The following is a 26,984-nucleotide window of genomic DNA, read 5'->3' on the forward strand; positions in this document are numbered from 1 at the left end:
AGGATGGAAACGCTCGTTACAGAGGTGACATCATCACCTGTCGACAGCTACAAATCAAAATGGACACGTTGCGCTGTTAGCACAAGTACCAACGCAGCACGATGTAAAAACCACAGCTGACAACATGTTAAACTGTCATGTGATCGTATTACTGTGGTTCACGCCTGATTATTGTTTCTGTCTCGTGTTGAAACAGAACTAAATGACGGCTGTATCAGGTGTCAGGTTATCACGATGCCGCCTGGAGTTTTGCACCGAGCTGAAACCTCAGATCGTTCGTTAGTATTAATGCGCCGCTGAAACAGGACTAATGTTGGAAACAAACACGGTGCAGAGCTCACGATGAAGATCAGCCTCGGCTGCTGTGCCGGGGAAGAGGGACACACGTGGTGGCGTAGGAAAATGGAGACACTTCAGAGCCTTCCAGGTTTTTATCCTCGAGGCCGTCGTGAGGGTCAGAGTCTCATATCGCGTGTTTGTCATATCCTACCCGTCAAAGAGACGCCTCCTCGTCGACTCGATGGCGCTGTCCACAGTACGGATGGCCTGCTCTATGGACGTGCTAACGAAGGTGTCGCCCTCCCTGCTGACGGCGGGCACTGTAGAGACACACAGGTGGAACATCAGCAAGCACGAGCAGAGCTCGGCCTGGGTTTGCATCTCAAACAGAACCAGAGTTTTTAATAAAGAGGTTGGTGTCATCCCTAACACAAGCCCCGCCCACCTCCTCCACAGTGATGCACAAAGTTGTACATAGGCCTGTTATGAGATAAAAACAATGAATCGTGCAGAGCTGCTCCAGTGGAGCCACAAAATAAAAGTACGGAGGTATATCCGAGTAAGGCCGTGAGGCAGACTGCGGTCTAAACCCAACAGGAAGTCATGTCCATCTTTCATACATTTAAGTAACGGCCGTAAGCAGCTCCAGTTCACCGGTGTTCTTTATTTCACTGAAATCCTGTGAGCTCTTCCCTCCTGAGTGATTTCTGGCGCTCCTTCGTCTTCGTGTGCCACTGAAAACATCCAGCAGCTGATGCAGTTTAAGGTCGGTTGCAGAGCGCTGACCTCCAAAAGTCTCAGCAGGAAACAGCAACACACTCAGAGACCCGACAGCGCGGCTCCATCGGCCGAACAGCAGATCACACACACCGAGCAGCGCCACAGGCCTTTGGTCCCGGCGGCGCTCTGATATCACTGCTTACCTGTCACCGTTAGCACCATGCTAGCCACCTGGTAGCCGATGGGGTTGCGTGCGACACACTCGTAGCGTCCAGCGTCAGCCGTGCCCACGTCCTTCACTTCCAGGTAACCATCGGGGCTGATGTGGAACTTTCCACTTTCTGTCACCTGAACGCCATCCTGAGAGACAGACAGAGGTCAGAGGTCACGGTGCTGAGAGCTGGTGCCTGAACTAAGCCCTCGGTGCATGCATGTGTAAGGACACAGACGTCTGAGTTTTACAAAAGCTCTCGGCGTCTGGTTTGAGCGTTACGACCCTCTCGGTCTGATTGATCTGACCTCCTGACCGCTGCACCTGCACTGAGGTCGCCTCTTTACCCGCTCACCTTGTTCCAGGTGAGGACCGGCTGCGGCTGGCCCTGAGCGCTGCAGGGAATCTGCACGTCCTGCCCGGACTCCACCGTCAGGTCCCTCGGGGCATTCGTGAAAACAGGCGTCACTGAATGAGTGACACACACACACACACACACACACACACACACACACACACACACACACACACACACACACAAGTTAATGAGCGGGCAGCAAAGGGTCCACATGTGAAGTGCATTTTGTAATCAATCACAGCCGACATCAAACATTTTACTGTCGCAGTGTTTGTGCTTCACCAGAGCTGCTGCTTCCCTCTGCTCACACACAGGAGCATCAATCAGCTTAATGTGAAGCTCAGAGCAAGACAGAACACACACACACACTCACACACACACACACACACACACACACACACACACACACACACACACACACAGTCATATTGCATAAATACAAACAGATTTCTGATTGAACCCTTGCGTCACTGTCAGAGTCTTGACCCCGCCCCCTGCGGTTCCTGTGCAGAGCGAGCAGCACAAACACAAAGACTCATCGACATCTAAACACCTGAAAGTCTTTGTGCCTGAGGATGAAGAACTCTCTCTGTGCGCGTTCACCCGACCCACACTCGCCGGCGTGCTGCTAACGGCTGAATTTGAGGTTGTCTAATTTTTACAGGTCACCTCTGCAGGCATTCCCCTGGTGGTCGTTGACAGTACTGCAGGTCTTTTCCAATATTCATGTTTTATATTTATAATATAATATTCTTAATTCTAATAAAACATGAATGTGTTTTAAAACGTGTTTAAAAACTGTACACGGCTTGATCCTACGGGATAAACTTGGACTTTCCCGTTGCTTTCATGATTCGCGCTCGTGTCACTTCACGCTCGCTACGTGGGCTTCTCCATGAAACAGCTGTGGGCTCACACAGTGCTCCAGTGTGCAACCATTACGCAACTGGTACTTTGCAGCGTGTTAACAGGCATTACAACATGGAAAAACATGGCGTCACCTCAGGATTACAGGCTGCCGTGTTTTCCTGTGCCACGCTAGGCCTGTCATTGCAGAACACGCACACACACAAACACACACACACACGAACACACACACACCTTCCAATGAGCTGTGACTTAAACACTGCACACCACTCCCACTCCCACCCTCCCCTCCACCTACACAAACAAACAGCCTGTGATTGGCAGCCATATTTCATCTATGCACCACCTGCTCTTAGAGCCTAAAGCTCCGCCCCCCTCCTCACCTCTCTGTTGGATGCTGAGCTGCACGGCGGTGCGCGTGGTGCCCACGGGGCTGACCGCCTGGCACTCGTACTGGCCCTCATCGTGGGCTGCCACCCGAGTGATGCGCAGCGTGCCGGAGGGCAGGGTCACGTGACGGCGGTCCGAGGGTAACGAGCTGCCCCCTCGAGTCCAGGCGATCACCGGCTGAGGATAGCCGGTCGCCTCGCAGGGGAAATCCACCGTGTGGCCTTCCAGGGCTAGCTGGTCCTGCGGCGTGACGGTGAACTGAGGGATCGCTACAGGCAGAGCAGGAAATGATGTTTTAATTGGTCAACAAAGGCACACAGCATCCACACCTTTCATCGATCTTCTGATTTACCTTGTACGATGATGTGCGCCGTAGCGTGTATGGTATCAACATTATTGGAGGCGAAGCACGTGTACTGTCCTCCATCAGCCTGCTCCACGTTCTGGATGTAGAGCCCTCCGGAGGGGGTGATGGTGATGCGGGCGTCGTTGGGCAGGGGCGTCCGGTCACCCTTCGTCCAGGACACCCGAGGCTGCGGCTGGCCCGTGGCGCTGCACTCCAGGGTCACGCTCTCCCCCACCAGGACCTCCGTGTTCTGGGGCTGGATCACAAAACTGGGCCGTGCTGGAGGAGCAGACATGGGAACTGTGGTGACCTCACTTTTTCTAAAATAAAGATCTGAAGATGTGAAACAGCAGCTCATGCTGGGATCGATGATGCCACTCTGAAACCATCCCCGTTTGTCACGGCACGCAGCTGTGCCCTGTCCTTATTTGGCAGTGATTACAGTGGAGTCAGAGCAGTGTGTACACAGCCAGGGACCTGAGGTTTACAGCCACACAGAGACAGGAAATGCACAACATCTGCTCCCAGAGGCTGGCCGTGACCTTCAGCTCAGATTTTAGCACATTCATGTGGTTTCAGCCTTTTCCCAAAGCTTTGCAACTTTAATACCAGTTTAGCTAGCTGTAGTTTCAGTTGTCATGGAAACATGACAGATAATCTGATGCAGGTTAAATAAGTCAGCCATGAACTCCAGACTTGCTGTTGCTGCCACATCCATACAGGAAACCTGGTTATTCTACACACGGCTTCTTCCTTTTGCTTCTTTTCACAATAAAAGCCCCTCACATATACAGAAGTGCACTGAAGTTTTTCACACTGGTTCTGGGATAAAAGTGAAACGATATCTTTGATTCTTCTGGTTACCAGATGTGAAACTCACTGATATTTCATAAAGCGTTTAGAAACCAGCCTCAACATCAATCATGACCATAAAATGCATGAAAGAATAAACAGAAATTAAAAAAGGCAAACAGGACTGCATCCCATAATGCATTGCATCCACAGCTTTAGCTGCATAGAGTGCATAAAAAACATGGCACCTACATTTCACTGACATCAGTGTGAAGATGATACGCAAACAGGTAACCACAGTAACTTTAATTAGTCTGGAGCGTTGACAGGAAGTAACTAGTAATAAGTAATGAACTTAATGAAATCAGACTGTATGTGTGGCTGAGAGTTTGTAGCTGTGAATGTTTCTGTAACACCTGACCTGCTGACCTCTGAACTCTCGGTGCAAACACCACAATCACAACGCTCCCTTTCACCGTCTTTAAACGTCTCAGTGGGATATCGTGTATTTTATGGCTGTCACAGTGAACGGGCTCGGGAGCGCACACTTACACGGAGCTCCGAAGTATCGCAGCGTGACCTCGGACGTTTTGACCTCTCCGGCCACATTTTTGGCCATGCACTGGTACACTCCCTGATCCGTCTCCCTGGTGTTCTGGATCATCAGCGTCCCGTCCTCCAGCAGGTTCAGACGGCTGTCGTCGCGCATGTTTAGCGCATTGCTACGAGGAAGACGCACCGATAAAAACCAGAGCTCGTAAATGCATGCGATGCGTTTCGATGTTAACCCACCCACCCGTTAGCCTTACTTGTTCCTGAGCCAGATAATCTGTGGTTTAGGGTTGCCTTCGGCTCTACAGGTGAAGTAGACGGTGTTTCCCGACGTCACGTCCACATCGTGAGGCTCCGACGTGATCCTGGGAACCTCTGCAGGAGAAGATCAGACAGGAAACAGATGTAATGTATAAGCAAGCACACAGCATCACACGTCTCTTCATATGTATTTCTTATGACTTCTGAATCGAGCTTCTGCTGAGTCTGTCTCGTCTTTTTGAACCTGCTCAATAATATCAGGGCTAAAATCCAGATCCAGAGGGAGGTCGGACAGGGATGATGCAAACTTCATGAGGCTTTTTGTTCAAAGATCATCGTCATTCTGACCCACAGAGTGGAGAATGATTTGTTCAGCAGCTGCACATGGAGACCAGTGGAGGAGTCCCCCAGGGTTCAATATTAGGGCCTCATTTTTTCCTGTTTTTTGGTTGTAAGGAGACTTGAAGCACAAACAGACACAAAGCTCCCAAACACAAGCGGGATGATATATGAATGTCCAGATCTGAAAAGTGAAGCCAGGTTCCTTAAAGCTGCACTTTATTTACAGACCACCAGGGGGCGACCCTCATGGTTACAGATATGCTGGTTTTGGGGATTCATTTCGTCAATTTTGATCATTATTTAAGTCATAAAGGAGACTATTTTGGAAACCCTCCTCCACACACTTCACACCGCCCTCCTGTTTATCTCCACCAACAGGAGGCGAGTGTCCCCACCAGAAACAGCTTGTGTGAGGAGATGGCACTTCACCTCCAGCCACTGCTTTGTTTTGACAGCTCCTCCACCCACCGTGCAGGGATTCGCTCGGCCAGCGGGGGAGGAGGGCGTGGAAAGGCTTCCACCGCGTTTTCAGGCAGACATTCCAGACAGGGCCACGCCGAGCAGGCCCGGGCACGTTTGGGGGCCATCGAATTAGCTGCTGAGGTTTAAATGTGGCGGAGACACAAGCAGCTGCCAGCCGGCTCAGCGTGCAGCCATGGCCGCAGGAAACGCAGAACTGAGACGGCGGGATTTACAGCTGCTCATAAAACCGGGTGAACATCAGGACACAGACGAGCGAGGAAAAGCAGTTCAACCTGAGCTGAAGCAGCCTCTCTGTGACAGAGCTCAACAGATTTTCTTCTTCTCTTTTGTTTTACGGCACTCAGCTGCACAGAAATGAAACTTTACAGAGTTCACTTGTTAACTGATGAAACAACTTTAAATAAAATATGAATTTTTGTGTCGACTGATGAGAAAAACAAGCAAAATACTAACATGACGGTTTCACACCAGACTAAACACTTCTCAAACTAAAGTGTCTCACAATGAGGACAAAGGCCTCCTGTGGGCCTCCATCCTCACACACACGCGCACACACACACACACACACGCACGCGCGCGCGCGCGCACACGCACACACACACACACGCACGCACACACACAGCTATCAGCCAGCCCATCTCAGCAGCTGCTGGTGGTCTGACGCAGGGCCCACAGACACGTTGAGCTCAGACTGTTTGTGGTGTGTGAAGGATGGAAGTGGGGGCTGCAGACACAAAGAGAGGATACACCTGTGTGTGTCTCAGCTTACCTGCAGGGAGGGGGGCTGGGGGGGCTGTCTGAGAGTTTGCAGAGTTTGGCTATAAAAATAAGTGGATGTGTGTAACGCATGACTTCACGACGTGCTTCCTGTTAGGCTCCAAAGTCTTGAAGCTTTCTGCTTCCTTTGGCCAGCAGAGATGAGAGGAGACGTTCAGGAAACCAGGAATGAAAGCTGCACATCCAGCTGCTGTTAAACAGCTGTAACTTCTCCACTTTATAGCCAGTGATGGGGGGAGATTGTTTCTATAACTCATTCTGTAACTGTTCTCAGTACCGCAGTTGAGCTCCTCAGCGGTGAGCGTCGCCACCGATCTGCCCTGCAGTCGGCTCGGGTAGTCGCAGGTGGCAGCAGCCTGAGCGTTGCCCGACTCGGCGTACTGCTTCAGCAGGTCGGCCAGCCAAAGCAGCTCGCAGTCACAGTTCAAGGAGTTGGAATCCAGTCGCCTGCACACACAGAAACACAGAGACAACTGGGCATGTGTGGATAGATGGAGCCCGCAGTCTGGATGAGCAGTAAACCCTCCCTCACACTGGACACGCCCCCTTCCTGACGTGAGCACAGGTTTTTCAGGGACGAGGCTCTCGAATATTTATTTGAATCTAAAACTTCACAAATGACTGAGGCTCATTTATAAGTAATAAAGGAAACCTGGTTATTGTTGTGGAGCCTCCTCCACCTGCTCATAGCTCCGTATGTTTATTTGCTCTACATCAGCATCATGATTACTGAGCCCCAAACTCCTCCGCTCATGTCTGAGCCAGCTGCAGTACCTCTAGCATCCAGCAGGGGCTCCAGCAGTGAGTCAGTCTGCTTAAAGTTTAATAAGGCTTAAAGTTTGCAAACTGGGGGCGTGGCCTCTTTGACTGACAGGTGGTTGGTGACACAGGTGGCAGCAGCTCGCTGTCTGCTAACAGGACCTCTGAGCAGTGTCTGTGCTGTTGGAGCATTTTAACAATGTCTTGTGACCAATAACATCGCTGCTGTACTAACAGCAGCTCCAGTTTCACTGTTTGGACACAGATACATGTCTGCTTGCATCATCTGGTCACCTCTGGCTCCACAAAAGCAACATGGTGGCAGCGCTGTAAATGGAGTGCGGCACAACGTGATGTCTGGAATCAAAGAGCTGCAGCCTGTTTGGTAACTAAACCAAACAGGAAGTCTCTGTTTGGTAATCAGAGTCCTCTGAGACACACAAACATGCTGTGATGACATCGTTATTACCCAGGAAAATATGCAGAGCAGTAGGCGGGGCTGTGCGACCACGTAAGCATGTCTGTTCCTAATGACATCATGTAGATCCTGTGGCTCAGGAGGATTCACAGAAACGAGACGACAGAAAATAAAGAAAAGCACAAACTCTAAAGACTTCGTATTCTCTTAAATGGAGTCATTTATATGAGCGACGTCTCAGATGGACTCAGATCTGCTGCAGCTCAACGGGAGGAAAAGCTGTGGGAGGGCCGAGCGCTGCAGGCGAGCGTGAGAACAGCGCGCTGCGGTTTCATGGCATCTAACCGATAAACACGCCTGTCTGATAGTGAGCACAGAGTCTCGCATGTGTTTGTGAGCTTGTCTTTTCCACTTACAGTCGCTTCATGGCCTGAAGATGAGAGAAGGTTCCCGGCACCAGCTGGGTGATCCTGTTGTTGTGCAGAAACCTGAGAGAGGCAGAAAAACATCACAGTCGTCAAGCAGGAATCTGTCGTTTCAGTGAGGAAACACTCTGAGGGATCACACAGTCCCAAAATCGATCTGCTCGACTAATAACAGGACATATTTGCCTTTAATAGCATCTTTTGGGATGGGAGAAGAAATATGATCGTTTTCCCAGATGATGACTCGCGCTGGCTAAAACGCAGGCATGAAAACATTTTCCTGTGTACACGAGTCTCGGGCCAAACACATTTTTAATAACACAAAATGACATTAATCTTCCATCCCGCCCTCAGGAACGCCATCCACAGAATCCTGCTCTCCATCTCTCTCTCAACGCTTTGACCGCAGAGAAATTTCCCAACCATGACCGGAGTGTGCGCCTGGGAATTCCACCCTCAGGTGTTTTCCCCGTGCAGCAGGTGTCCTTCCTCTCCTTTACTCAGGAGACTGGGAGGAGTGGAAACCCTGCTGGCTCATAAACAGTGAAAGAGATCAGGACACCTGCTGCCGATCGCTCGTCACGCCTGAAAGTCGGCACACGTCTGTGCGCGCCGCGTTTACACTGTAAGGAGGTGCTTACAGTGTGCACAGCACAGGCAGTGCACTGCTGCAGGATAGTTAAACTGGGATGTATCCCATAATACTGATGGTCAAAGCTGGTCAGGGAAAAATAATCACACTTGATTTGTCTCAAAACTGCTGAAGAAATAGTGAAAGCCAAAGTCGAGGTCCTGAAACCGTGTGTGTGTGGAGGGGGAGGGGCTTAGCACACAGCCCTGCACACCCTGCAGCACACACATGCAGGGAGCGACGGTGCTACCAACCCTGCACGACGTCCTGCAGCCGTTCCTCAGAAACCGTTCTGCAGCCTCTGACATCAGTGAAATGTCTGAGCGCTCTTCCAGTCCACATTCCTTCAGCTGAAGGATGTTCGAGCGCTTCCTGGCATGTACCGTCTGCTTCAAATTCAGATCTGGGCTCCGCGAGCCTCTCTGTTCTTTCTTTCCGAGCCATTCCTTCCATTCCCCGCCAACTACATCATGCTAGTTATTGCTTTCTGGTTTCTATCAACTGTCACAGTAAATCCAGTCGCACCGGTGGCTCTATTATTCCACGGATCTTAAAATTACCGTTCGGAAAAGCTTTTGGTGAACGCTCAGGCAGGATGAACTTACAGTCGCTCCAGCTTTGGTAGATGAGTGAAGGACTCTGGTTCCAAGGACTCGATGTTGTTGAAGTGCAGGTACCTGCAGAAGAGAGCAGAATGTAGACAAAGCAGAGGAAAACTGGATTATGTGATCTTATTGTCCTGATGAGCTTCACCGGCTCTTATCTTAAAGCTACAGGGCCAGATTTACTTCGCGCAGGCTGCAACCATGAAGATGCTACAGAGGGAGAGCAAAGGTTTGGGTTGTAATATGAAGAAGGTCTGATGAGGTCACACAAACACAGGGCAGCGTTAACTCGTCTCTGCCTCTTTGGAAACCGCCGCCTGTTAGGATCATGGAGGCAGCTCTGAGAGAATCAATGATTTTATCATCAGGGCAAACTGATGGAAACTGGTGGGGTCTCTGAGGCTGGGCAGCAGACAGCCATCCCGCAGGATGTGCAGAAGAAGAACACTGAGCATTACTGTCAGACCCACGTGTGTTAATGACGTTAGAGTGCTACGTGCATGAGCGTGCACGCTGTCATTGTTCTCTCCGTGCTGCTTGAGGCCGCAGGGATTTATTAAAGTCAGAGGAAGGAATCTGACTCACAGCCAACTGTGGCCAACAAACAGACTGAAAAATCACAGATTACAGCCAGCGCAGCACGCCGTGACGCTGCGATGGTGCAGCCTGATGGAAACCTTCACGAGGCACCTTTGTGTGGTTTAAATGCTCCTTTAAATCAAGTGGAACAATTAATTAACTGTACCCAGACCTTTGTGTAACAAACGCCACCGATGCTCGTTTGTAAATCACAAAAGTACTTTTTAAAGCTGAAGCAGTCTTTAGTAAATCTGGCTCTTTGTCTACAGCAGGGGCCTCGAGGGCCGGGGTCCTGCAGGTTTTAGTTCTCAGCCTGGGTCAGCACACCAGAGTCACATGATCAGTTCATTACCAGCCTCTAGAGACGAGGTCATTTAACTGAGCTGTGTTGGATCGAGGACACGTCTGAAACCTGCAGGACACCCTCGAGGCCTGCAGTTGGACACCCCCTTGTGTTTGTCTGTGTGACTCTCTATCATTGATTCTGAGTGAAAAGCAGGGACGCTGATTGTTTACTGGAGAGCAAACAGAATGAAGCTAATATACAAGATTGGGGTAAACAAATCCAACAGCTGTGAGGTTCAGCCGGGTGAGGGTCAGAGCAGCAGAGCAGACGTCATGTACACCACACCTTTGAGTTTAGAACAGAAACACCTCCAGACGAGCGCACCGATCGTACGGTCACGCTTTCAGAACCATCCCAGTGTGGCTGCTACGGGAACCAAACAAACGCAGACGAGCTGGAAATATTTAACTCGGTGAAACGTTTCCTCAACGTGTCGCGAAAGCCTGTCAGCTCTGCCGAAGCCTCCGACACTCAGAGAGGGAGGAGCTTACTGTCGCTGTCTGAGGCGCGACTCGTTTCACTTTTATACAAAGAACAAAACGCAGAGCCAGGAGAAACTCAGACACAGGTCAGTGCTGAAAGCAGGTTATCACTGCTCATTCAAGCTTTCCTTGTACTGAAGGAAGGAAGCAGCGGGTGTCCGAGTCACCTGATGTCCCAGTGTTGGTTTGTGGATCATCACAATTCATGTTTGTCGAGGTTTCAAGTGCACAGTCACTAGGGCTGCCACAAACGATTATTTTGATAGTCGACTAGTCACCGATTATTTTTGCGATTAGTCGACTAATCAGATCATGCATCCATTGGAAGTAAAACGTACAGCTTATTGCACCAGCAGCATCTGCTCTTATATAACTATTATTAGCTTACAGCTTTAAGTGTTTAAGGTATGTGCTAACTAAAAATAAAGACAAGATGATAGTTTATTAAATTTTAATGAAATTTGCAGATTGTTTCGGTGAAGTTTAATAAACTCCTTGCTATCTAAAATATAACAGGACACCGGAGTATGTCCTCCACCATCTCACACTTCTGATAATCAGCTGTCTGCTTGACGTTTATTCAGCTGTGTAAAAACTTTAATCTCAGCCAAACTGATTTACTCAGGAACAAATAAAATACTTAAAAAAAAGCCAAACAATAACATTTTTAAGTTATCTAAGTGACTTATATATCATGTTTAACCTGAGTAGCGAAAGACGGCGGTGGGTTTGAAAACGATTTGCCGGGAGTCCGGTGTTCTCACGGCTCTAGTGAGCCTTGCCCCCGGCTCGCTATCGAGCTAGTGGGTAACAGACGTCTCCGAAAACGTCGGAGCGCTTTTGAAAATATGTGGTGTCTTGATAAACTGAGCAGATATTTGAGGTTTACACAGCTACATTCTCGCCTGAAACTATGTTAAACGTTTATTTTGTGACCCAGAAAGAGTAATAAGAGTAATATTAAAACTAACTAGCTGCCGCCATTGTTGGAAACTGAGCTGGGCCGCGCTATGAATTCTGGGACACAGCTTCTTCTTCAGGGTTTAACGGCAGCTGGCATCCTTGTAGATGCAGTGCTGCCATCTTCTGTTTCAGTCTGTTATTACACTCTTAAATCCTGCTACTTATTCCTGCGTCTTTTGTGATCTTACAAAGCTTCAAACGACGCGTCGACTATTAAATCAGTCGTTGACGATTTTGATAGGCGACGTAATCGTGACTAGTCGACTAATCGTGGCAGCCCTAACAGTCACATTGCTGTGATGTCATAGTTGTGCAACTGCTTACGTCCACTCAGCAAAAAATTTAAAAAAAATTGGGCGCTCAAGGTCCGAGTCGGGGTCAGGGTTGGAAGTTCGGTGGGTGGGGGGGTGATGATGCAAAACTATGACATCACTACAGCGTGATATCCAACATTATGATGACGATCCAGGCACCCTCGCGTACACGGGGACATCAGTAACCCTCCGTCTGAGCACGCTCAGTTACAGCGATGACATAAAACGGTGGAGTTACCGATGATGTTCTGGGCGTTTTAAAATTTCATTTTTCTAGATTTGACTGAAAAACTGTCACCGATACGTGACTCCCATCACGTCTGCCGACGGGCTGATGTCATCGGTGATCAGCTGATAACTCATGAATCCGCGGCTCTCTGGGCTGTGACGCGTTCAGCCCTGAGGTTTCTTTGCTCCGGTGTCGTCACAGGTCCGATTCCCTGACAAACCGCAGGCACGCTGATAAACTCGAACAGCGCGCGCTGTTGGGCCACTCTTCGGCCTTTGGCATGCATCGCCCGATGATGCAGGACCATTAAAACCCACATATACGTAAACTCAAAACAGATGTTGGAATGCACTTGGTGAATTGGCCGTTTGTTCTCTGTTGCAGCGAAGAACAGTGAGTCACAGGCTCCTCACAGATTACTGAGCCTGAGTTTCTCAGCAGACGCAGCAGAAAGAGCAGCAGAAGCCTAACAGCAGACCATCAGCACATTTACGACCTCGTGTACAGCCACACATACGTCTGTCAGACATGCAGGTTTACGGAGCTCGACGTGTTTCTGACAGGCAGGATTTGCATCACACAGATTAAACACACACGATGCAGATTTCACACAAAGAAACAGCAAATTTACAGCGAATCAGAGCAGGAGCTGTTTCTGCAGCGGGACAGAAGCGAGTCAGGCTGCGGCGTGCAGACACGCTGCTCCACAGCAGCCGTGCTGGACATCCCAGCAGCGCAGGTGAGTTCATGCTGCAAGCTTCACAGGAGGGAGGGGCGCAACGTCGCCGCCATCCTGACCGCACAGCATGAAGCCAGTGTTTCCCCCACTCATGTCCAGGTTTCACAGTACATGTGGTTGTTAATGCTCAGATCAGCTGATCTGAAGAACGCACACTGAGTCGGGATCTGAGTTTGTGATCCAGCTTCAGTAAACCTAACGACGTTCACCCTCGAGGGCCAACGGAGGAACTGTGACGAGTGCACGTGAAACAGGCGGAGTCCATCCTTCGGTTTGTTAGAGGTGTGGGGGGGGGGGGGGGGGGGGGGGGCAGCTGTGGGGGAAACACTGGTGACTCATGCAGAAAGGGTCACGGGAGGCAAGCGCAGCTGCGAGGGGGCTGCAGTCACGGCATGCACGGTGGCAGCAGAAAGGTGGATGAAGGGTGGGCGTAGCACACTGTGGGGGAAACATGACACCTGCAAAGTCTGCGGTCATGCCACAAGAACATGCTCGCAGATAACACGTCACATGACGGAGACTTTGCCAGGCTTTATGGAGGGTTTGTTTTTCAGGAAGGGGGGAGGGGGTGGAGGCATTTACAGCTGGAGAAGAAAAGGAGGAGGAGGAGCGGTGCTGCGAGCAGAAGGAAAAGGTGGAAGAGGAAGTAGGTCACTTACAGTTGCTCAAGAGAGACAAGCCCCTTAAATGCTTGTCTGTCAATTGATTGGATTTCATTCTTGTACAAATAGCTGGAAGGAGAGATAATCAGCATCATTAGTAACACACACACACACACACACACACACACACACACGCACAGAAAGGATAAACGTTTGCTGTCTGTAGAAGTATTCAGACGTGTCTCGGGGGCGGAGCCTGTCCTGCTTCACATGGACAGGTGTGGTCAGCAGGTGAGTGTTTGGGGCAGCAAACGGTTCAAGCTTCAGGTGAGACGATCTCTGCGAGCACCGCCCGGTAACGCGAGCTTTCTTAAACTCTCTGAGATGTTTTATGACACGGTTGATCCTGATCCTAAACATCTACTACTGTAGAGGTGGGGGGTGTGGCCTGTGTGCGTGTAACGGGAACAAAGTGACAGATGAGCGTTGGTGACAGCATTACGACTTTTCACTTGAAAACTTAAAAACATGAACTTTTTACAGGCAGGGGAAGTGGAGCTGTGCTGGTTCTCACAGCTTCCTGTCAGGTCTCCTGTTTCTGTGCTGCACGACCTTTGACATGTGCATGTTTTTTCTCCGTGGCACATGTGAAAGAAATGCGACGAAAAATAAGAGCTAATGACTGCCTGACCTTTCACCTCCCTCCTCAGTCCACTCGTGACGAGCTGTTCTTTGCACGTTTGCCTGACTCACGGTGTCGGTTGGGCTTCACGCCACCGCTCGGCAGTGACGTCTCCCCGAGCTGCGTTCATCGGACTTTTGTTGTTGTAGTGATCGTTTTCATGGAAATGAAGCAGAACCACAGCCCGGCTGCTCCCTTTAGCTCGACAGCTGAGTTTATCACAGTAATAAAATCAGGAAGGATTTGTTCTCCCGCAGGAAAACCTTCAATCTTCACTGGAATTTACGGGAGGATTCATGGGAACGCCATCTCAGGCCATAATCTCGGTGAGGACTTCGTCAGAACTCAGATCTGCTTTCTGTCCCAATCAGAGCTGCTCACGCCCACACAGGGGGGAGGGGCCAGGGGGGAGGGGACAGAGGAGGACAGAAGGGAGGATACAGAGGGAAGGACACAGAGGGGAGGACAGAGGGAAGGACACAGAGGGGAGGACAGAAGGAAGGACACAGAGGGGAGGACACAGAGGGAAGGACACAGAGCGGAGGACAGAAGGAAGGACACAGAGGGGAGGACACAGTGTGGAGGACAGAAGGAAGGACACAGAGGGGAGGACACAGTGTGGAGGACACAGAGGGGAGGACACAGAGGAGGACAGAAGGGAGGACACAGAGGGGAGGACACAGTGTGGAGGACAGAGAGGGAGGGACACAGAGGAGGACAGAAGGAAGGACACAGAGGGGAGGACACAGAGGAGGACAGAAGGGAGGACACAGAGGGGAGGACACAGTGTGGAGGACAGAGAGGGAGGGACACAGAGGGAAGGACACAGAGGGGAGGACACAGAGAGGAGGACACAGAGGGGAGGACACAGAGGGGAGGACACAGAGGGGAGGACACAGAGCGGAGGACAGAAGGAAGGACACAGAGGGGAGGACACAGTGTGGAGGACACAGAGTGGAGGACACAGAGTGGAGGACACAGAGGAGGACAGAAGGGAGGACACAGAGGGGAGGACACAGTGTGGAGGACAGAGAGGGAGGGACAGAGAGGGAAGGACACAGAGCGGAGGACAGAGGGAAGGACACAGTGTGGAGGACAGAGAGGGAGGGACACAGAGGGAAGGACACAGAGCGGAGGACAGAGGGAAGGACACAGAGGGGAGGACACAGTGTGGAGGACACAGAGGGGAGGACACAGAGGAGGACAGAAGGGAGGACACAGAGGGGAGGACACAGAGAGGAGGACACAGTGTGGAGGACAGAGGGGAGGACCAGTAGCCTGTCAGACTCCAGCTGTCCGCCTGCTCCTCCATCACAGACTCACAGTCCTGGTTATGCTAACAGCTAATGAGCATGTGTTACATCGCTGTGTTACATCGCTGTGTAACGACCGCTGGCAGTGCGGCGGCGGTGGGAGCGTGCGCGCTTGCCTCTTGAGTTTAATAGCAGAACATGATTGTGGGGAAGAATGAGGGCCCACCCTGCTGCCCCCCCTCTGTTCTCTGCACTCAGCTTTGCTCTGCTGCACGAAGCAGTAAAACGCCTCCTAAACACTAAAGTGGACAACACACTACCCCCCCCCCCTCCCCCCTCCAAGCACCTCGCTACCTACTAACACAGCCACCTATCGAGGTGCGCACCAACCTCTACAGTCATCATCATCGTCAGCGTGAGCTCCTCTATGAAAGCACAGGTTTTGGCAGTTTGCAGGTCTTGCTGTGTTAACACACAATCCTCTCAGGAGTGGACGTCCCATAAAAATTCACCCTGAGGTCAGACCTCAGACTCTCTCTAAAACAACATGGCAGCGTAGGGTTGCACGACCTGAAAAAGAGCGGCTCAAAGCCCGCCCACAGTGATGACACAGACCGATCACTGCAGGTTACTGCTGCTGAAGGAGGAGCTACAAGCTGCTGAGTCGGGACCGGACTCCAAAGGTTCTCCACATATGCATAATAAAGAAAACAAAATGAAGCACTAAAGAGAGAGCTTACAGGACGGAGCTGAAGAAGGACTAAATAAAGAGGAGTGCTGGGGGGAGGTGCTGTACGGTTGTAAGGAAGTGAAGAGGTGAGAAGAGTGTGTGAGTGTGTGTGTGTGTGTGTGTGTGTGGGGGGGCATCTTCAAAGGGTCAGTGCTTCACCTCCACTGTGCTTTAAAGTGAGCTCTGTAATCAAAGCAGCTGAGGATTTCATTACAACATGAAAGTGTGTGTGTGTGTGTGTGAGAGTGTGTGTGTCTGTGTGAGCGTGTGTGTGTGTGGTGTGTGAGCGTGTGTGTGTGTGTGTCTGTGTGTGCGTGTGTCTGTGTGTGTGTGTGTGTGTGTGTGTGAGCGTGTGTGTGTGTGTGAGCGTGTGTGTGTGTGTGTGTGTTTGTGAGAGTGTGTGTGTCTGTGTGAGTCTGTGTGAGCGTGTGTGTGTGTGGTGTGTGAGCGTGTGTGTGTGAGTGTCTGTGTGTGTGAGCGTGTGTGTGTGTGTGTGTGTGTGTGTGTGTGTGTGTGTGGAGGGGGGCATGTATTTCAGGAATGTGTATGTTTGCTCTCTGGCTTACTGAGTAGAAACGGCTGTGGGGGGGTGGGGGGATCAGGGACGTTTGGTTTCTACATGTTTCAGGTCACTTGGGCTCCATCATCTCTATGACTGCAGAGCGGTCAGCGGGGCTGATCTGGGATCAGAGCAGGGGAACTAAAGATGGCGTTACGTTTCCGATGTTTGGCGCTGACAGTCGAGTTGAGCTCTCGACTGCGAGCTCAGCTGAGGCCGCGGGACGATCGCGCGTGTGACTCACAAAGCCAAGCCCGAGGCTTCACACGCCTGCAGGTCACCGCGTCCAGACACATAAGTACAGAGGATCAGACAAAAGGAGGCCATTCATTCGCACAATTTCCGCAACGCAGCCTCAGCCGTCCGCGGCTTCTGAAGCACCCGGCGAGGCTTGTTCCAGCACGAGCGCCTTTCTGCTGACTGAGCGAAAAGCTTCTGAGAACAGTCTGACACAGCAAACACAGGAAGTGACGGCTGAACTCACAGATATTTGAGGTTTTCCAGGTCTTCGAACGCCCCCCTGGGGATCCTCCGGATGTGATTGTTGTTGAGAAGGCTGAGGGGAAACAAACACAGGATCATTTTCTGCTTCAGTGTCAGTGCCTGTACTGTGCTAGCTTAGCAAAGAGCCGCAGCAGGTCAGAGGTGCAAAGCGAGCTCAGGTGAGACGTTCAATTCCTCGAGCCGACCTGCACGCGTGCGAAAGCAGCAGAACGAGGCATGACTGTCAGCATGAACCTTTCAGCTCCGTCGTCACGCTGAGCTCGTGCGTCTGGCTGGAGAACACTTACAGGGTGTTGAGGTTCTTTAGTCGCCTGAAGGAACCCGGCTGTAAATCCTTGATTTTGTTGAACCTCAGGTCTCTGAAAATAGAAGAAAGCATGTTCATAATCAGGAACACGAGCCAAGCGTAACATTTATTTATCCATTCAGACCAGTTTGTTCTGGGAGATTTCTATTAAAAAGACAAGACTGGACCATAAAACATTTAAACAGCACTTTTTGCACATTTCTGTTGCGCCGTCTTCGTTTTGTTTTTTTGCCATTTTTGCAGGTTATGTAGTCCTGTGTTGACTGTCTGTCATATGTAGCACCACGGTCTCGCTGTACACCTGCACATGGCTGAATGACAATAAAGCCACTTGACTTGAGTTCAGACAGACAGGAAACCTGCTGATGTCCAGGAGTTCAAGATTCGGCTGTCAGTGCCAGCAGAGGGTTTTTAACCAAGTATGACGTGAACATTTTTACTTATTTAAGTTGTCAGATTACTTTTGAGCCCCTGAAATGAAGGAACTGTTAAACATGTGATCCTCACATTTGTAAACAAATGAATTAAAGCTGAATCTGAGCTGTTTCATTCAAATTCACTGAGACAGAACCAAGAACCAAGACTGTCCAAGTGTTTATGGACCTGAGTGTAAACGTCTGTTAATTCATGTGCATAGCACGAAACTGATCCAGAAATTACATAATACCACTCATTTTATTTATTTGTGTCATTTATTTTTCTTTTTATGCATCTGTGTAAAATAAGTTAATAAATACAGAAACAAATAAAATGGAAATAATTATTTCCTGCTTCTATTTGTCTGCTTGGACTTTATCATTCATTTATTTCACTGAATAATTGAATAAATAATAATGCACTGGCATGAATAAAGATCAATAATAATAACAACCTTGATCTTTGTTTTAAATGCTGCTTTTAATAATGAGTTTTGCCAAATGACGATCAGAGAAAATGCACGAGGAAAATCAATCGATCAATAAAAAGCTAAATGAATAAGTAGCACTTCTATGAAGGCTCAAAATCAGCAAACCTATGAATGCAAAGCTGTGGTGCATTAATAAAACATGCAGGAGAGCAGGATGTAAGTACTGGATAAAAGCTGAACAGGGACCATAAAGTCCAGCGCAGAGCCGCCACGCTCTCATCCTGAGGCACGTCTGGGCGTCTTACTCATGTGGCAGGAATGCTCTTATCAAGCTTTAATCACGAGGGCCGATTTAAAGCACATTAGCCCCAAAGATAACGAGCAGAAGGCTTCGTAATGAGCTCAGGCACTAATCAGCCTTAATAAGAGCGAGCGTGCCGTCGGTGCGACGAGCTGAAAACACGCCGCTCCTCCAGCTTGGTGAAATCTGAACGTTGTGTTTTTGGCTCTGAGACATCTGAGCCGTGATGTTCTTTCAGCGCCACAGAGACACGAGCGTCAGGACAGATCCACGAGGCCGAATCGTCACTGAGCTGAGAGTCGAGACAGGAAAACATCAACGCTCCTTCTCCTCTAGAAGAACTCCTCCCCTGGCAGAGCTCCCAGCATTCTTCGTATCCGCCGACCTGGCAGAGGAAGTCATCTGGGTCACTCAGACCCAAACTGACAGACATTCGGCTGCTGAGAGCCCGACAGCCCCCCCAACTCTAAAGACTCATCCTATGAAATCCAAAAACCTGAAAATCCAAAAGCTTAAGCCTGAAATGTGATCGTTCCACTGAAGAAATCTACACAGGGTGCATTCTGGGTAAACTGAAGGCTCCTGTCAGCGTTCCTGTTCACAAATTCCTTCGTGCCAATATTTAAAGGACCCGCTCCAGAGAGCTGGGACCGGGCCGGGTGCAGGACTTCGCATCTTTAACTGAACTACACCTGGCTGTTTGCAGCATCCTCCATCTCTGCTGTTTAATGAGGGCTGAGCGCTGCTTTACATCCTACCAGGGCAGACATGAGGAAATATACCACGTCTAATAATCCCAGAAATTATTCTTTTATAGTTAATGTGTGAATCTTAGACCATCACCTCTAGTCTAATCAAACACCTGCTGTTGTTGTGCTGTGATGCATGTGAGAGTAAATGTAATGGAGACTTGAGGACAGGCATCGTCTCAAACCAAAGGTTTGCTCTGCAGCTCAAAGACAGAGCCGTGAGGGTCCACGAGGAAAGAGCAGGTACGGTACCCACAGAGCGCTCTGTCCAGACACGACGAGGCTGTCGCACCTACACCGCCCCCGGCTGTGAGGACGAGGAGGAGGGGGGGCTACGTGCTGGATCAGGAAGCTTTCCTTATAATGAACTTCTGTTAGGAGGTCTGAAAAGCCTGTATCGTACATGCGACCCCGCCCTCAGAGCTGCCGATGGCTGTGAGGTCGTTAACTGGACCGGATTTAACGCGTCCTGCTCGGTGGCTGTGTTATTCTGGCTCAGTGCGAGTGTGTGCCGCTTTCATGGCTGGCATGACTGCGGCTCTTTGTGGAGAAGGCTAAATAAGGTCAGCAGAGCTTTGTCTGCGGGGTGTGTTTAAAGCATCAGCTGTCGAGGCTCAGCTGACCAGAAAGTCCTGGAAGGACGGGAGGCGGTGAAATCGGCCCCGAAGGCTCGACGAGCACTCCGATGCAGCGGGAGGAGACAGACTGAAAGCTGGCTGTCCTACAGCTGGATCGTGTGTTTGTGTCAGAGCTCGTTCTGTCTGCAGATCTGTTAATGAAACCCTCGTGAGCGCCAAAGCCTGACGCTGCCCATCCATCATAACCACAACCACGTCTAATCCCCGCTCGGAGAGAGGAGGCAGCTTTGCAACGTGCACGTCAACGCTGCTTCTGCAAGCACGAAAGCAAAAACCTCAATTGTCTCAACACAATCAAACAGGATGTAATAACTCGCCCGAGGAGCACGGCGGTCTCTGGAGCCGCTCGATAGTTTAGAAAGAGGAGAAACCGGAGAAAAGCAGGGGAGGCGAGTGAGTCAGTCCATAAAGGGGGAAATTACAGTGCGGAGCACGCTCAGTAAACAGTGTTTGTAGACGTGCACGTCCACGCAGCGCTGCAGGCCGGCCGAAATCCACACGCAGCATTTTAATGCTATTTGTGGCAGAGCTGATTTAATGAGTCAGATAACAGCCATTACGGTCCCACGCCTCGAGGAACCGGCAGACAGCAAGGCTAACTCCCACACAACAGCAAGTCTGAGAACGGCGTCCCAGGTCACAGATGAAGGGAAATGAACAACAATGGGAGCAAAGGCAGGGAGGTGTGGAAAAAGATCGGCATTTCCCACACAGAGGCTCACTCAGACACTCAGGTACACAAACACAAGTGCAGGGAGGCAAATCCTGATCTCATCCACTGCTGAACTTCTAAGTTTGCTCCCGTCAAACGACCTGAAACACTCAAACAGATCCATGTATGCTACACTGCACACAGCCTGTCCCCTCACATCACACCAACTCTGAGGGAACGACTAACGAGCAAAACAGCAGGAACGAGGCAGAAACACCGACTCGGCCAATCACCGCAGCTGATATGTTCATCCAGCCACCCGTCCTCTGACAAGTCTCTGAAAGTCGCTCCTCTGACCCTGACCATCGTCGGCTCTGCTCGGTTCATTCTGAGCGCGCTCAGCAATCAGAGGAGATGCTGGGATGACCTCCAGCAGGTCTGCGGTGACCCTGGATGGGTTGGTATGGAAACCGAGCCAGTTTCATGGACTAATCAGAATTTTTCATTGAGATTTGTGAATCATTTCCACGATAATGCGACTCACAGTTCTCTGCCAACGTAACAGGAAGTCATTGTGTTTGCTGTGATGCGTTTGACATGTAAACAGTCAAAGACACGCAGGAAGTGAAGCACGGTGTTCCTGCGAAGAAAGGAAATCAGTTCACAGCTTCACAAAGACCACAAACAGATGAGACCAGGGCCTGCAGCAGGTGGAGGTCTGGCACTGCAGCCAGGTGAAGCCGCTGAGCCACACAGGTGAGTAAATGTGAGCCTCCGACGTTCTCGCCCGTCTGGCTGCACATCAGCTGCAGGAGCAGAAGCCGAGCAGTGTGAATGAGGCCGACGTGGCCGGCATCCAGATCACAAACATGAGGCAAAGCCAATTATCATGCAGGACTTGGTGGGCGCACAAAACCAGACAAAAGCAACCGGTCCTGTGTGAAAGTGCGGCGTCTGCCCCGCAGCTGCTGCACGCACCTGTAATCTGACCCCAGATCAGGTCACTCAAGGAACCTGCAGCTCGTCTGGCACTGACTCGCAGACCTGCTGGCTTTTTATTTTCTGTTCGCCTCTTTAAAGCTCTGACGCTGAGCTGGGAGGATTTCAGCTTTCTATGAATGTGGCGTGAGCCGGATGGCGAGCGGAGCTGGCTGCCTCCCAGCTCCTCCAGCATCTGAGGGCCACGTGTGCGCCTCACCGTGCTCGGCGGGCTCTTCGGCTTTGCATGCCGAGCTGCCAGCAACTGCCGGGCCTGTGCGAATCACCGAGTTAAACGAGTACATAACGGCCTCCTCGCAGAGCAGGAGCTCCAAACATGGCCGTGACATTTATCTGGAAAACGTCCTGCGTGGAGACGACTAGTAAGGCTGGATGTTGAGTTCAGCCTCTATGCATGCGTTACCTGTAGCAGGAGGCCACGCCCCCATGATTTTAAATACCTGAAAGAATCACTGCGGCCTTCAGACTCCAGTCACAAAAACAAGAATGTGACCTGTCACAACATGTGAGCTGCCATGTTTGGCATGTTGGTTTTTATAGTTACAAAAAGATGTAATGTGATTACAGTTACAGCTCCCTGCAGAGAACTAAAGCTGGGAGTAAAACACATCCTTCAGCCCGACGAGGCGTCTGTGCACACGTGCACTGACCGACATGCTCCCCGCACAATCCACAATCAGCCTGCGTGTTCCAAAACAGCCAATCACAGACGTGCACCATACGGACCCACTGATGAATCGCGTGGCTGTAGGTGGGGGCCCAGCGGAGAGCCCGGCTGTGCAAATGTTTGTTCAAATTAACCAAAAATCCAGTAAAAACAAACTCCAATAATAACAGGAAGTTCAAAACTGCTTTCTAAGTTTAAGGGCGGAGTCCTACAGCGCGGTGAGAGGCGAGGTTAAACCCTCAGCGACTGCAGGTTTGTGCCCCGACACGAGACCCAAGGAGTTGGTTTGTATCTCGGCCGGTCGGCCTGAGCGAGCAAAGCTGTGGGCATTTCTGGCTCTGCATTCCACTGTGCTGCCGACACCGAGCCTCACAAACCCTGACTGCAGCACATTCCAGCGGCCGTGCCGCTGCCCGTCACGCAGGCAGATATCGGGCCGCTTGGGGAGAGGACACTACCAGTGTCTCAGCCCCGTGACACGAATGCACGCCGAGCTGAATCACAGCGCACATCCCTGTGTGAGCCACTAATACCGAAAACAACCAGTTTATACCCCATGTTGGCAAAACAGGATCATTCATCCCACTGCTGCAAATCCCTGAGAAGATGTGCAGAGACCGTGAGTCACAGTTTGGCCTCAAACAGGCGTCCACAGAGGAAACAGCTGACAAATACACACAAACCTCCATGTGTGGAGGCCCGAGAGCCAAACAGGAACTCTGCGGGCACAAAACCAGGACGGTCTTTGTGTCGTGACCCAGATTCAACAAGACGTTTCATACAGAGATCATCTTTCCTCTTCATAAAGGAAATCAGCACTTTGTATTTATCTCAGTTATCTTTGTCTAATATTAATATTTAAATGTGACAAGTATGCAAAAAACAGCACTGCACGCTCTGACGTGGCTGCGACATCATCGAATCAGGCGGGCCTAAACAAACAAAGTCAGCTCTGCCTGATGTTTACATGACATCATCAACTTCAGCTTCTGTGACTCTAACATCATCATCCTCCAGCTGAGCCCACACCTTCACACCAAGCAGACCAATTGGTGCTGGGAGGAGCTCGTGGAGAGCGACATCATCTCTAACAGTCACTCACATAAACACGTGAACAGCACGTGTGCTGTTTCGACTTTAATCACAAATATCTGAACAGAGCTGTAATACCAAGGTAGTAAAGGTTTAGCAGGACAGACGCAGGCTGACGTGAAGCATCATCTCCCACCTCTGTGATATTATCACTTTAAATTCCTCCCATGGCACACCGCCAGCTGGACTCGGGGGCCGTTCCTGTGGAGCCACAGACGGAGGTCAGAAAGAATCTGCAGCAGCTGTGAGCTCGTCCTGAAACCACCTCACAGCTCACGGTAGAAACTGTGAAAGAGTTTCAGATGAAGGGCTCGCCGCCTCACATGCTCAGCACCGGTCATCGTCACCGCTGTGGGTGACGATGACCGGTGCTGAGCATTGAAGCTGCATTTACACCTCGACCAGCAGGCGCGACTTCCTGCTGAGATCGGTGCTTGAACAGGCCTTTCATCGGTGGCCACACAGGAGCATTCATCCTCCATCCTCCTCTGGGGTATGTGGGCAGCGCCGCCGCCGAGGGCTGACGGGCAGGGAACGGCTAATTCTGGCACGCCTGGCTGAGTTGCCCCCTTTGTCCTGGATGAAGCTATTTATAGTCCGGCGTATGACGCGCCCGCTTAAAGACAAAGGGGCCACATGTTTGGGACGGACAGATGTGGAGCTGTGTGTTCTCCCGCTGAGCCGAGCCGCTACGACATGCTGACCAGCGCACGCCGGAGAATTTCCGTCCTTTCAAGGCAGAGGAAGAAAAACATGAACAACAAAAAGCTCCAAAGACAATCAGAGAAGGAAGGGGAGGTCACTGAGACGCACTACGCCACGGCGAGGACGCTGTGGGCGTGAGGGCCTCGGTTTGGGAGAGGTCAGCTGACCCAGGCTGGGAGTCGGTGCTGACGAGGCCCGCCACAGGGTCAGAGCTCACTGTGGAGAAACGAGCCAACACGGGGAAGGGCAGCAGCGCCGCCGCTCACAGTCGTCTTCATCTTTCTTTTACTCATCCTCGCCGCTCTAACATGTCTCTGAAACGCCACGAGGGGCCGCACGCGGACGCAGCATCGTGACAGCATCAGTGGTTCTCCTCCAAACACGCCAAAGCGAGCAGATCCAGATGTGCGAGGCGAGGCTTCAGTTTTAAAAGCAGAGCGAGAGTTTGCGCCCCCTCGCTCGCTGAAACTCTCTCAGGTCTTTGTCTCTCCGCCCTCTCCATCCTTCTTCTGTGGTTCCTTCTCCTCGGACGCTCCATCAGCTCCTTGCTGAGGCTGTAAGACAGTCGTGCTCGATGCAGAGATTCTGAGACCACCATCAGCTCCTTCCTGTTTCCCGATGCCCAGTCACAATGGCCGTCAGAGCGTGGAAAAACGTCCGTGCTCCAGATGTGCAGTCTGCTTCCAGCGTGGCTCTTCTTCTCCACACTTGGGCTGAGGGACGGCCGTCCTCAACCGAACAGCGAGGAGCTGCTCGGTATGGCAAAACGTCTGGTTCAGGTGCATGCAGAGACCATGATTATAAACAAACAAATAAACAATCAATAAACAATAAACAAGGAAGAACTGAACTCTCACAGAACAGCTGGGCAGGGAACAGCTGGGGAGGGAACGCCCCCCCAGAGGACTTTTTAGCCCAATACTCTGACCCAAACCTTCCTACCCGGCCTGAAGGTCGGGCTCAGCGTCAGATACGAGCTCAGGCCTCAACAAAGCCCAGAATGAAAGCACAGCAGAATAATCACATCTATAACTCACATATTTACATTTTCAATAAAAAACTGAAGCAAAGATCTTTGACGTCACAGCTAGAAAACGACCACACCCACCCGGACATCAGCTGACCCCACCCTTACTGTGTTTATCTTTCTCATATTTATTTTATATTTACAGTGAACAAAGCGTCAGAGCTGTTCTACTCAGAAAAACTATAAATCACATAACTGCAGTTTTTGGAAACGTCGCTGGGACAAATATGAAGAACACAAACGGTGCGAGACCCCTGATTGGCTCCGGTGTACAAATGCAAACACACAAGAAGCAAAAAGCAACACCAGGATCTGCTGATGTGTCCCTAAAACACCAGCTGGGACAGTTTAGGGGGACACAAGCCCCAGAATCTAACTTCAGCTTCATACCAGCTTGGTTGGACCTCTTTCAAAGACCTGCAGGCTTCCTGTGACCTCACAGATCGACTTTTAAGGTGGATCCATCGGATTCCTCCTGAGCTCAGCCTGCGGTGTCCTGAAAACTTTCCTCTTCTCCAGCTCGGAGACCCTAAAAGCGCCTCTCCTGCACTCTCTGATCCCCAGAACCTGCAGCAGCACGGCTCGGTGTGCACACGTCCCCCTCCACCCTCACTAACACTAACTCGGACCGTGTCTCGGGCCTCCCCCTCCGCAGGCTTGCGGATCGAGCCGCTCTCCGCCGGGAGAAAGTACTCACAGGATGGTGGTCTGCGGAGAGACCGCCGGCACCGTCTCCATGTTCAGATGCATACATCTCACCGTGGTCCGGAAACACAGGCAGCGGCTCGGACAGCACAGGCCGAACCGCCGAACCGCGCAGAGCAGCAGCAGAGAGGAGAGCAGCGCAGTCCGCAGCGCCATTTCTAACCGAGCAGAGCCGAGCGACCAGCTGCCTCCTCACACACACAGACACACACTCAGAGAGGAGGAGGAGAGGCAGCACACACACACACGCAGGCTGGAAGTTCGCAGCCCGGCTGTCCTTCTCTGAGCGGAGCTCCTGAAACAATGAAGGAAACTTTCAGAAGTTTCACCGACCAATGATTCTGAGCAGGACAAAGCTGCAGTTCCTCTGCCCACCGGCAGGGGCAGCAGGGAGTCCGCCCCGTGCACTCACATGTTAGAACACAGCAGAAACAAACATGTTTACAGCCGGATACACACACAGTCCTCCCGCTTTCTTCTAAAGGAGATCATATGCAGCAGTACCATCACTCAGCGAGCTCACGGCTCCAACATCCCTGCAACTTTTATATTGTAGCAACTTTTTAGTAACTTTTTAAACCAACACTGTGTGCACGAAAAGACTTCAGCATGTGGAGACAGTCATTGATAATCATAACTGTATTTGTACAACATGCACACACAGAGCTGCAGAGGAAACACGAACAACAAGGCAGCAGGTCAGGTGTTGACGACACTTCTCTGCTGCTGATCTTCTGGACAAAAGTCTCCACTCGGGTCTCATCTGTCCAAAGGATGTTGTTCTGGTGCAGCTTTGCAAACCCAGGCTGTGTTGCCATGTTCTTATTAAAGGAAAAGGCGTTCTCCTGCAGGGTCAGTTTTTCTCATTGTGCTGTCATGAACTTTGACCTTTAACCTGCTGACTCAGGCCTGTAGAGTCAGACGGGCTCTCAGGGTTTTTCTTCCTGGTTTGATCTTTGAGTTAATTTGCTGGGACGTCCACTCCCGAGGCTGAAATGATGATGATGGTAAAGGAACATTTTATTTTATGATATTAATTATAGTTATGATTGAAAATAAGGCGTCGAATCTGTCCAGAGTTAGTGGACACCCGCTCT

General features: G+C 50.8%; 1 protein-coding gene across 3 annotated transcripts in view; it reads right to left on the reverse strand.

The window, feature by feature from the left end:
• LOC120745046 (peroxidasin) overlaps positions 1–26,303 on the reverse strand; it is a 37,286-nt gene extending 10,983 nt beyond the window's left edge. Inside the window, exons 1-14 of one of the 3 annotated variants that reach the window (XM_040049655.1) lie at positions 25,880–26,302; positions 17,486–17,557; positions 17,179–17,250; positions 13,528–13,599; positions 9,217–9,288; positions 7,972–8,043; positions 6,656–6,825; positions 4,773–4,890; positions 4,516–4,685; positions 3,178–3,450; positions 2,819–3,094; positions 1,566–1,678; positions 1,203–1,359; positions 491–599 (exon numbers count right to left, since the gene is read on the reverse strand). In XM_040049655.1, the coding sequence (XP_039905589.1) occupies positions 491–599; positions 1,203–1,359; positions 1,566–1,678; positions 2,819–3,094; positions 3,178–3,450; positions 4,516–4,685; positions 4,773–4,890; positions 6,656–6,825; positions 7,972–8,043; positions 9,217–9,288; positions 13,528–13,599; positions 17,179–17,250; positions 17,486–17,557; positions 25,880–26,043 (1,910 nt within the window). In that variant the 5' untranslated portion in view covers positions 26,044–26,302. The other 2 variants (XM_040049656.1, XM_040049658.1) reach the window with 2 other exon arrangements.
• Positions 26,304–26,984: the final 681 nt, after the last annotated feature.

This window comes from Simochromis diagramma, unplaced genomic scaffold (genome assembly GCF_900408965.1).
Source record: "Simochromis diagramma unplaced genomic scaffold, fSimDia1.1 OVJJ01000456.1, whole genome shotgun sequence".
In the NCBI taxonomy this organism is placed as follows: Eukaryota; Metazoa; Chordata; class Actinopteri; order Cichliformes; family Cichlidae; genus Simochromis; species Simochromis diagramma.